Source organism: Hibiscus syriacus, unplaced genomic scaffold (genome assembly GCF_006381635.1).
Source record: "Hibiscus syriacus cultivar Baekdansim isolate YM2019G1 unplaced genomic scaffold, ASM638163v2 tig00112234_pilon, whole genome shotgun sequence".
Classification (NCBI taxonomy): Eukaryota; Viridiplantae; Streptophyta; class Magnoliopsida; order Malvales; family Malvaceae; genus Hibiscus; species Hibiscus syriacus.
This window is the reverse complement of record NW_024063278.1, coordinates 53,809-64,256: the sequence shown is the minus strand read 5'-3', so window position 1 is coordinate 64,256 and position 10,448 is coordinate 53,809. Positions and strand designations below refer to the sequence as shown.

General features: G+C 35.2%; 2 protein-coding genes across 5 annotated transcripts; one reads left to right on the top strand and one right to left on the bottom strand.

The window, feature by feature from the left end:
- Positions 1-982: 982 nt before the first annotated feature.
- LOC120176319 (glucose-6-phosphate isomerase 1, chloroplastic-like) lies at positions 983-5,924 on the top strand. Its single transcript, XM_039182760.1, has 14 exons — positions 983-1,651; positions 1,759-1,881; positions 2,265-2,363; positions 2,512-2,595; positions 2,821-2,964; positions 3,042-3,107; positions 3,440-3,508; positions 3,597-3,704; positions 4,541-4,593; positions 4,686-4,824; positions 4,920-5,076; positions 5,242-5,320; positions 5,549-5,615; positions 5,702-5,924. The coding sequence occupies exons 1-14, from the start codon at positions 1,127-1,129 to the stop codon at positions 5,834-5,836; spliced, it is 1,848 nt and encodes a 615-aa protein (XP_039038691.1). The 5' UTR covers positions 983-1,126; the 3' UTR covers positions 5,837-5,924.
- A 403-nt stretch (positions 5,925-6,327) lies between these two features.
- On the bottom strand, positions 6,328-10,055 carry LOC120176324. Of its 4 annotated transcripts, none has more exons than XM_039182767.1 (7): positions 9,501-10,055; positions 8,187-8,277; positions 7,627-7,784; positions 7,491-7,518; positions 7,246-7,354; positions 6,769-6,877; positions 6,328-6,680 (listed from the first exon to the last, which is right to left on the bottom strand). In XM_039182767.1, exons 1-6 carry the CDS (start codon positions 9,771-9,773, stop codon positions 6,796-6,798), a joined length of 741 nt encoding a protein of 246 aa, XP_039038698.1. In that variant the 5' UTR covers positions 9,774-10,055; the 3' UTR covers positions 6,328-6,680; positions 6,769-6,795. The 4 variants fall into 4 exon arrangements, with proteins under 4 accessions (XP_039038698.1, XP_039038697.1, XP_039038696.1 ...); XM_039182766.1 differs by having other exon boundaries at positions 6,328-6,665; positions 7,627-7,787; positions 9,501-10,049; XM_039182765.1 differs by having other exon boundaries at positions 7,627-7,787; positions 9,501-10,048.
- Positions 10,056-10,448: the final 393 nt, after the last annotated feature.

Genomic DNA, 10,448 nt, shown 5'->3' with positions numbered 1-10,448 from the left:
TTTTTGTATATGTATCGATATTTTTTGTCCAGTATGCTTCTCAAAATAGATGCACGTAGGAAGTATAGATACCTATGACACATGTATCGATACATGGCAATACAATGCGTTAACTAATATGTTGATAATACTGATAACAAATTAAGTAATTAACCTATTTTGTTATATTATCGTCGGATTTCATAAGGCCCTATCAGCTTTAAAAATACGCTACATATTACGTTATATAAGTGTTATCTAATATGTTATTATGCTTGATAATGTTTCAAGTAATTAACCGGTTATGTTATCGTCGGATTTCTAAGGCTCAATCAGCTTAAACTTTGGTAACATTTTAGGCGTTACTTAATACGTTGATAATACTAATAACAAATTAAGTAATTAACCTATTTTGTTATCGTCGGATTTCCAAAACCCTATCAGCTTAAAAATGTGATATCTATTACGTTATATAAGCGATATCTAATATGTTATTATGTTTGATAATGTTTCGAGTAATTAACCAATTATGTTATCGTCGGATTTCTAAAACCCCATCAGCTTTAACAAGGCGTTACCTATTACGTTATATAAACGCTACCTAATATATTATTGTGCTTAATAATATTTCCAATAATTAGTTGATTATGTTGTCGTCTATATATTTTTGGCACATTTTACATTAGACGATAACATAACCGATTATTATTGTTTTTATTACCAACTCAAATAATATTTTCGATTAAATCATATAACATTTACAGTATAAATTTTAACCGGTCACTTATTTAACCAATTACACCAATTTTTTAAACTTTTTTTAACCACCCCAAATCATAGCCTCCCCTGTGTATTATTTGTTCCCTCATAAAATATCTTAGAAATTATTTGAAATTCAATCGGACCCACAGAGCAACCAAAACAAACCCAACCAACAAATGGACGTGTGAACCATATCGGAAACGACAAAAAGACATAAAACCTCAGAAACCATTTCGGTTCGTCAATTCTTCACAAAGAATATCAAACCCTTGTTCGAATTCAAGCCAATGGCCTAAATTAAAAATAAAAATCCTTCTCTATTTATTCTTTTTGTTGCACATCGTTATCATCGTGGTTTCTTTTCCACTCGTCCTTGTGTTCTTCAATGGCCTCTCTTTCAGGTCTTTGCTCTTCTTCCCCTTCTTTGAAGCCTAAGCATGACCGAGCTGCCAAACTCGCTCCGTATCGCAAAGACTCACTCGCATCCTCAACTCGCTCCAACTCTAAGCTCTCCGTGACTCGTGAAGTGTCCGCCGATTTGTCGAAAACGAACAGCGTAGGCGTTTTGAAGAAGGCGAAACAAGGTGGACTGGAGAAAGATCCTATAGCGCTTTGGAGGAGGTACGTTGACTGGTTGTACCAGCACAAGGAACTCGGGTTGTACCTCGATGTTAGTAGGATCGGGTTCTCGGATGTGTTCGTCGCCGAAATGGAGCCCCGGTTTCAAGCCGCGTTCAAAGCTATGAAGGAGTTGGAAAAAGGCGCCATAGCCAATCCCGACGAAGGGCGGATGGTAGGGCACTATTGGTTGAGGAACTCTGAGCTCGCTCCAACTTCGTTTCTGCAAGTTCAGATTGATAAGACTCTCGACGCCGTTTGCAAGTTTGCTGATGATGTCATCAACGGTAAGGTTAGTTTGGCTGCTCCTTTTTTTACTCGCTGTAACAAGCTAGTTGAACATCAATTTTGAAGCAGGTTATTTACTAATCAATTTACTTAATCCCTTTTAAACTGCAGATTAAACCTCCGTCTTCTCCAGAGGGTCGTTTTACTCAAATACTCTCAGTTGGGATTGGAGGTTCGGCTCTGGGCCCACAGTTCGTCGCCGAAGCATTGGCTCCTGATAATCCTCCTCTAAAGGTATTTGTTCAATTATAATTTGATGCTCTTTGAAATGTGCTTTTCAAAAAGAATATTTTGATAAAACAATTGTGGTAAACTTCTCCAGTTGAAGCATTGGCTCCTTATCCCTTGCTTTGTTAGATCGAATTGTGTTTGCATTTGTTTATTCACAATGATGTTTAGTCTGCTTGCAGTAGTAGTGTTTATTTGTTAAAGCAAGCTCCAACTTCCCTTTCAAGATATTTATTACCTGAATGATTTTTTTTTGTTAAAGCACACGATGATCCTTTTGTTGCTCGAATTCAGATATTTGTTCATTACCGGCTGAATGATTTTAAGTCTTAACCATATTCATACATATATTGGAGTAGGCTTCTGATACTTATTATCTGAATTGGCAGATAAGATTTATTGATAATACAGATCCCGGAGGAATAGATCATCAGATTGCACAGCTTGGTCCTGAGCTGGCTTCTACCCTTGTTATTGTGATTTCAAAGGTCTATATTAAGTCATCCTTAATATCTACTTATATATATATATACTTACCTTTCTTCGTTCTTGTTTTATTCTTCTTTCCTTACCTGTTTAATGGACTATATATAAAATATATATTTTATTTATCAAATGAAAACTTACATCACTCAGAGTGGAGGTACCCCAGAAACTAGGAATGGTCTGTTGGAAGTTCAGAAAGCCTTCCGTGAAGCTGGTCTGGATTTTTCAAAACAGGTTTTGATTTCAGGTTCTTGTTTCTGCTTTTATTTGTTTACCCTACTTGAGAGATTCATTTTAAAATTTTACTTTGGTATTTAATTCACTTGGTATTACATAAACAGCTATTGTGTTTAGATGAGAACTTTGTCTTCTTGTCAGATTTTCCTGTACTCTGGAGGCAGATTTTCTCTGTAATTTTATTCTCAGATTTATGTGTTGTTTATTTACACAATCATGCAGGGTGTTGCGATAACACAAGAAAATTCTTTGTTGGACAGCACAGCGAGGATTGAGGGTTGGGTAGCCAGATTTCCTATGTTTGATTGGGTTGGTGGCAGGACATCTGAAATGTCTGCTGTAGGTCTGCTTCCAGCAGCACTTCAGGCATGTAGTCCATGGATTTAATATTTCTGGTTATCAGAGCACTTTCAGGCAGTTCATCTAAGTGAATATTTCTGCAGGGAGTTGACATAAGAGAGATGCTAGTTGGTGCATCTATGATGGACAATGCCACTAGGAGCATAGTGGTAAATTTTGGAATGATGTTTTATAGTTGCTTAAACATATCTTGCTACTGTTTTCAATTGTTCGATTAGGGAAGAATTGGATCATGAAAGTTGCAATTTTTATTTTGGTGATATTGGGTTACTTGTCTTCATCTCATGTTGCCTATTTTGGAAGCTAAAGAGTTTAGTTGGCAGTTTCTTTGCATGGAAAAAACTTGGTTCTCATCTTTTGTTTGAAATATTTCCTTGTTTCAGTTTGCTTGACTTCCTATAACTATTTTGTATCTGGCCTGTATTCCGCTAACACCCCACTCCCCCCAATTGACATAAATATTTTTCGTCCTTTCCTTCAGCTTAGGGATAATCCTGCAGCATTGCTTGCTTTATGTTGGTATTGGGCATGTGATGGGGTTGGATCTAAGGTATTAAATTCTTAACAACATTACAGTTCTTATGTTGTCAAAATTTTGTTTTCTCATAGTAGTGGCTTTTCTTGTGGGTTTCTTTTAGGATATGGTTGTCCTTCCTTACAAGGACAGCTTATTACTTTTTAGTAGATACTTACAGCAGCTGGTTATGGAATCACTTGGCAAGGAGTTTGACCTGGATGGTAACCGGGTATGTGGGTCCATTTAAGATGCTTTATTTTAAGATGTATATTGGAGACTTTTTGGTTCACTAGTGGCCACTTTGTAGAAGAAGCTAAACTGTAGGTCATTTTCTTGTCAATCACTTTAATTGCTTTTCATGGCGGGTGTATTACTGGATAAAGCACATGGGCTGATATGAGGACATTTTGTGTTTGGGGAGAATGTTTCATGGTTTTCCATACATGATTGATTCTTATGTTAGGAGTATACCTTGTATCATACATTTTCTTACTTATGTGGAGCCATTTTAATGGATTGATTGTTGTCAAATATTTTGCTCATTGAAGCATTTTGGCATGATCAGTGATCTGTAACTTAGTTGTATTGTTTCTAAATATTAGCCATAATTGATTGGGCCTCTAGTTATGTATTGATGAAATATCAGAGACTTTTATTTATCGACTTGTCATGACTAATAAGTAGTAGAATTGTGTCCCGAGGAACGTTATTGGTGGCACAGGCCTTAATTCAACAAAATATGTGCTTTAGCCCCTCGATGCATATTATGTACAATTTATTTATATCAAAGCTTTATTAGATAAACTTTAATTCTTATATAAATAAAAAAAAGATAAGCTTTAATTTATTAATATCAAAGCAATGTAAAGGAACCAGAAACCTGTCAAATTGTGTTACCTGAGATCTTGAAAATCAATGATGATGGAGCATGATGCAAATTTATTGCATTTTTTTTTGTCTTTGTTCTTGTTTTTTCAAACTTTCTGTTGAATTTACTCATTATAAACATGTTTGAATTTCTTACATTCTTATAATTGGTTAAAACACAATTTCTCAATTCATCAGGTAAATCAAGGATTATCTGTTTATGGGAATAAAGGAAGCACAGATCAGCATGCGTAAGTTTTCCCTATGCCTCTAAAATTTATTTTCTGTATTGATGAAAGTGAAGCTCAGGCCTGATGCAACTTTCCTCATAATCAATTTATAGCTATATTCAACAGCTGAGGGAGGGTGTGCATAATTTCTTTGTGACATTCATTGAAGTATTACGTGATAGACCTCCTGGTCATGACTGGGAACTTGAACCAGGTGTTACATGTGGTGACTACCTGTTTGGAATGCTACAGGTTTGATAAGTGCCAATTTTCTGAAAAGGGGATTTTAACGAGTGTAGGCATGATAAAGGCTGATAATGTTTGCACTTTTTACTTTGCTTATGCAGGGAACAAGATCAGCTCTGTATGCAAATGACCGGGAGTCCATCACTGTCACTGTCCAAGAGGTGACACCTAGATCTGTTGGAGCTCTCATAGCACTTTATGAGCGAGCAGTTGGACTTTATGCTTTGCTTGTCAACATTAACGCCTACCATCAACCTGGTAAAAATATGTTTCATCTTCTATTTAGGAAATTTAGTTATTGGAAGGGACTGAGGAGAATAGTGTTTGGTTACTTGTTGGGTCATATTTGATCTAAACATTCTTGTTGGGCTAATCATATTGATTGATCCTTATTCTATTTTTGGCACTTAAATTTCATCTTAGGTGTGGAAGCCGGGAAAAAAGCAGCAGGCGAAGTATTAGCACTACAGAAGCGGGTTTTAGCAGTACTCAATGAGGCCAGGTAAGATGCCAGATGATTATGATCTCTGATGCCATTATATGTCAGATACTACTTTAGGGAAGCATCATACTGAACACCGTTGAAAGGAAGTTGCATGACTGAAAAGTCTTTATGAAATTCCCTTCTCATGAAGTTTTTTGTTGTCTTTCGTTGGGCTTGGGGTGGATGAATGAGCGTATTTTGTTGTTCTTCTTCTGCTGATTACAATTTCCGTTTCACTTTGTTTAGCTGTGATCAGCCTATTGAACCATTGACGTTGGAAGAAGTGGCTGAACGTTGCCATGCTCCTGAAGACGTATGTATGAAAATACTGTTTGTGAGGTTACTCCTCACGACTCGAGCAATAAAATGCTGAGCTAACTCTCTGTTTTATTATTGCAGATTGAAATGATTTACAAAATCATTGAGCACATGGCTGCCAATGACAGAGCACTAATTGCTGAAGGTGATTGTGGCTCACCCTACAGCTTAAAGGTTTTCCTAGGAGAGTGTAACGTGGACGAATTGTATGAATAAATTAACACAATCAAAAATTCTTGTTCAGGTTTTATGCTAGTGTTCTCATTGGAAGAAAAAAAAGGTCAAATAAAATCGAATTACCATGTATCTTATATTTTCTCTGAACCAGCTACCTCCCCTTCTATCCACACTTTCCAAGTTTCTTTTATCACCCCGTTTTGCTTTCTCTTTGAAATGTTTCTTAACAAATGAAACTCCACCACCCCCCCCCCCACCCCTGGGCCCGAAAAATGCATTTCCTCTCTTTGCATGAATTGAAAGAGGCTATGTTATTCAATGATCATCGATTTTCCCCTTTGAAGGGAAGATGATGGGAAGCTAACATCACTTGATTGAAAACTTTTCTTTTAAAAGGGGTTTCAATCGATCTTAGTGTTATTATTAACGTTAACATACTATTCCATACTTGAGATTTAATTTCAGGGCTTAAATTGATATTCTTTTTTCTTTCAAATTGGCATGTTGTATTTTTTATATCAATGCTGATATGAACGATAATGTCGAATTTATTATTATTGTTATTATTATTAATAATGCAGAACACAAAGGAAGAAAATAGAAAATTAAGAAAAGCAATGAATTTGTGGAAGAACATGTTGCTTTCACGCCACGATTCTCAAACATGATTGATTTTGGAAATAAGTTCCAAATAAACACTACTCTTTCAGCATACAATATGAACAGTGATCTTAATGGGGAGCAAACAAAACTAATAATGATGAGACGGGGGCCACAAAGATCGGCTTAGTTGATCACTCTCCCACATCTAAAGGGGATGTAGTGGAATTGGCATTTGTTCAGGAATTGAGATGCCAATGAATTTGAACTGCAATCAGAAATTCTTCAAGAGAACAATATTTGCAGAAGACGAAAATCAATGGATCTGTTGCAGAAAATATAAAAAGAATATCAGCCTGTAAAACACCAACCTTTGTTCTCCAGGTACTGCAAGGAAATCAGAGAAGCTTTGATATGACATTACAAGAAACCCAGAAGGCCTTCGATGCAGCTCTTAGAAGTAGAGGGTTTTGGTATATCCTGTCCATAACCAACAAACATATAAATGTATTACAATACCTGCCAATCGAATGACATAATATATATACACTAAATGGCACATCCACAAAAGTGGGATAATTTATATAAAAATATATTTAAAAATAAATGATAGCAGTAATTATTTTTTATAAAGAAAGAGATACTTTTGTTTAATAGAATAGTTTTTAGTTATTGATTTAAATTAACAAATATCTGTTGGTTTAGTAGGTTAAATAATTAATAAACACATGACACCAAACTCAACTGGTAATGTATATAGATAGGAAGAGGCAACACATGTTAAAACCACCGACCGGCCAAGTAATTGAGAAAAACAATAGTTTGTCGAGATTAAAATCATAACCCACCCAATTGCAGTAGCTCCCCAGGATGCCACATTATAAATGACTTTGCTTCCGTCCCAAGCTTTTCGGAGCTTCCCCCTTTTCTTCTTTACTGAGAGGGTCTTGCTCAGCGCTACAAATGAAATTCAAATGAATGTCAGAATTTATAATGTCAAATTAGTGATCAAAAATAGATTTGGAATAAAAGATACCTGATATAGAAAATACAAGTTATTCCGTGAAATTATATTTATTTCTTTAAGACTCACCTTCCTGAAGTTGATTAGGGGTCAAATCCTGGGAAAGAAAAAAAAATCATGCAACACATTTTATTCAGTCTGCTAAAATGTAAGACCACAGAAAATTTGAGATAAAAACTGAGACAGCAAAGAGAGTTTCACATACCTTAGTTTGTTTAAGGGATAGCAAATATGCAGCCATAAAACATGCAATTCCTTCTACTATATCCTCCTGCCTAACAAGAACATAATCTTCTTGATCCAAATCAATATTTTTATCTTCCCAGAGATCATTTTCATTGACCATGTCCCACGAACTACCTTCTTCTGGTTCCATAGAAGAATATCATTAGCAACCACACAACAAATATCTTTTTAATCACAAACAGAGTTTTCCTAAAAGCATGAACTTCAATATGTTAGTAATGCAAGGACAATCCCACATTGGGTAGAAAACAGCTTTTTAAATATAGTGTTGTTTACTTTCCTCATTGAATAGTGGGGCTAAAGTACATTACATGCGTGTGTCACCGCCCAATCCGGTTTGTATTTATGTCTTGTTTACTGTTAGATTTATTTTTCCAATAAGACAGAGCTAACGTATCTGTTTTTAGCAGTAGTATTATTCCAACACAATGTACTGAATATATATATTAAAAGTCATGCAATGAGCTGAAAATGAAATATGCTACCGGACTTTAAAGGGGACCCTCTTTGAATGCATACCTGAAATGTTTTCTGGAACAGGCACCTGAGCACAAGCTAGCTTTTCTAGGAAATCAGAGCATTGAACTCTAGATTTCAGAAGATCACATAACTGCATTTAAAATAAAAGGGGCACAAAAATTTAATACCAAGTTATTTGGCAATGTTTGATAGGAAAGCAAAAGCAAAATTCATAAACATTTTCCTTTCTAGTAGGTTGCCTATCACATCAAGAATAAGGAATCACTATTAATAGAAAAAAGGCTCTAGTTTTAAGCTTCAAGTATAATAGTTGAAGACAGGCTTTTATGTTGATCAATGATATTAAGTAAACATGTTACTGCCAAGCGGAATACAATGGAAAAACAATCAGACTCGACTTCTCTATTAATAGAAAAAAGGCTCTAGTTTTGAGCTTCAAGTATCCAATTTTAAATCCTTTAATTCCCAATTTTATATCTATGAACCAACATGTTACTTCATAGGATGACTGTTATGATAGAAAAGATTCAAAGTCATAACAAAGGATAGTTGCAATTGAAATGATATCAATAAGACGAAGACTAGAGGCAAACGGACTCTGAAGCAAAGAAAAGCATATTTGAGATGACATCCAAGTTATGTATTTCTCTATTTGTTTTGTTCGACTTGATACTGACAACATATGCATGAGCCCAATACTCATCGTTAGCTTAAGAGTCAACCAAAACCACACTTGTCAATAAGTTTAATGCAGCAGCAGAATAAAGTACTTTGACAGTTGACACTTGAGACAGATATGCTACTGATACATCAAAAACCAGACCATTATCCAGATGAGAACTACCATCTTGCTATAATACAAATTTAATTGTTTCATTCAAGCTAAGTTCAATTCAAAATCGAATTAATCATCACTCATGGAAGAAGTGAGTTAGAGATTGTGACCCGAATTCTGTTCGGCCCGGCCCGAAATTTTCACAGCATGCCTAATTGTTGAAGAATTAAAATTGGGATAAAAATAGGTTCAGTGGTAGCAGGGTTTATGATTTGCCTTGGAACCTAAAATCTGGTGTGTTCTTATGTTTCTTTCTTTTGATTTGCCTTCATTTGTTTGATATTATCTTCCACAATTCCTAATTTAACAGAACCTAGAATAAGTTTATACAAAAAAAATCTTCGCAAAGAACTTTAAAAAATGGAAGAAGAAAAAATAAATTCGAACAAAATTAAAATCCTTTGTTTTTACGAGCTAAAAAGGTGATCATGTTAGATTCTCGATTAGAATCCATCTCTTTCCCTTAGCACCCAAATAGAAACCTAAAGCAGATAATAAACAGAAAGAATACAACAAACCTCATCGACTTCTTGATCTCTTTGAAGACCGACGCCGCTGACTTCCCCTTGATGGTCCACGTCATCTTTATCTTCAGCTTCAGCTTCACCATCGTCATCGTCGATTCCTCCTTCGCTGTTACTAATCAATTCGATAGCTCTTTGACACTGTTCCAGCACAGCTTGCAAAGTCTTTCTCGTAACACGAACCTGATCTTTCTCTTCCACAGCTTTTCTCGTCATCTCCCCAGCTTGGCAAGATTCGCTGCTAGAGCCAGCTACCTCTATCTCCATGATGTCAGCCCTAAAATAAATCTAAAAAAAATTACAACTAAGAGACTCGAATTTCAAGCCCCACGAATTTCTGATCAGATTAAATCTAAAGAATTTGAAATTTCTCTCGCACAAGGAGATGGAGGAAAAGGATAGATTTATTTATTGTTTTAGAAATAGTAGTTGGGATGAACTTGTGTTTTTTGCTTTTGAACTTTTTTTTACTTTGCTTTGGCAGTGAACACAGATAGAGGAGGAAAGTGCACAAAGACGCCTTGTCACCATTGAAGCTGATTCATGTTGGATTTTGAGATCCGTTTTGGTTCGGGTGCGTGCCCGACCACACGGGGGAATTGTATAATTTATTTGTTTATGTAAAATCTTACTCTCTCTCTCTCAAACCAATTTCTCTTAAAAAGAGAGAGAGAAAACTCCAATCTTTGCGTATTTGGTACGAAACGTAAGATTTGAGAGTGTTTTATTTATGGAACGTAAGATTACTTAAATGTAACATTATTATAAGAATGTTGTATTACCTTATTTAGTTTATTTAACATGAATATAATATTAGAGTGTTTGATTGAAATAATATAAAATTATTTGAATGCATATTTTATCAAATTATCATTTTGATATATGTTTTTAAAAAGTTAGACTTTAATATTAAATTATAAATATTTGAATAAAAATTCATTG

What these genes read in the sequence shown, in the direction of transcription:
- LOC120176319 (XM_039182760.1), top strand. Translation starts at nt 1,127, where the DNA reads ATGGCCTCTCTTTCAGGTCTTTGCTCTTCTTCCCCTTCTTTGAAGCCT. An exon ending in ATGCCACTAGGAGCATAGTG is followed by an intron (nt 3,108 to 3,439) that starts GTAAATTTTGGA and finishes CCTTTCCTTCAG; the next exon opens with CTTAGGGATAATCCTGCAGC. An exon ending in GGAAGCACAGATCAGCATGC is followed by an intron (nt 4,594 to 4,685) that starts GTAAGTTTTCCC and finishes ATCAATTTATAG; the next exon opens with CTATATTCAACAGCTGAGGG.
- LOC120176324 (XM_039182766.1), bottom strand. Translation starts at nt 9,773, where the DNA reads ATGGAGATAGAGGTAGCTGGCTCTAGCAGCGAATCTTGCCAAGCTGGG. An exon ending in TGTTCCAGAAAACATTTCAG is followed by an intron (nt 7,788 to 8,186) that starts GTATGCATTCAA and finishes CTATGGAACCAG; the next exon opens with AAGAAGGTAGTTCGTGGGAC. An exon ending in TATCCCTTAAACAAACTAAG is followed by an intron (nt 7,519 to 7,626) that starts GTATGTGAAACT and finishes TTTCTTTCCCAG; the next exon opens with GATTTGACCCCTAATCAACT.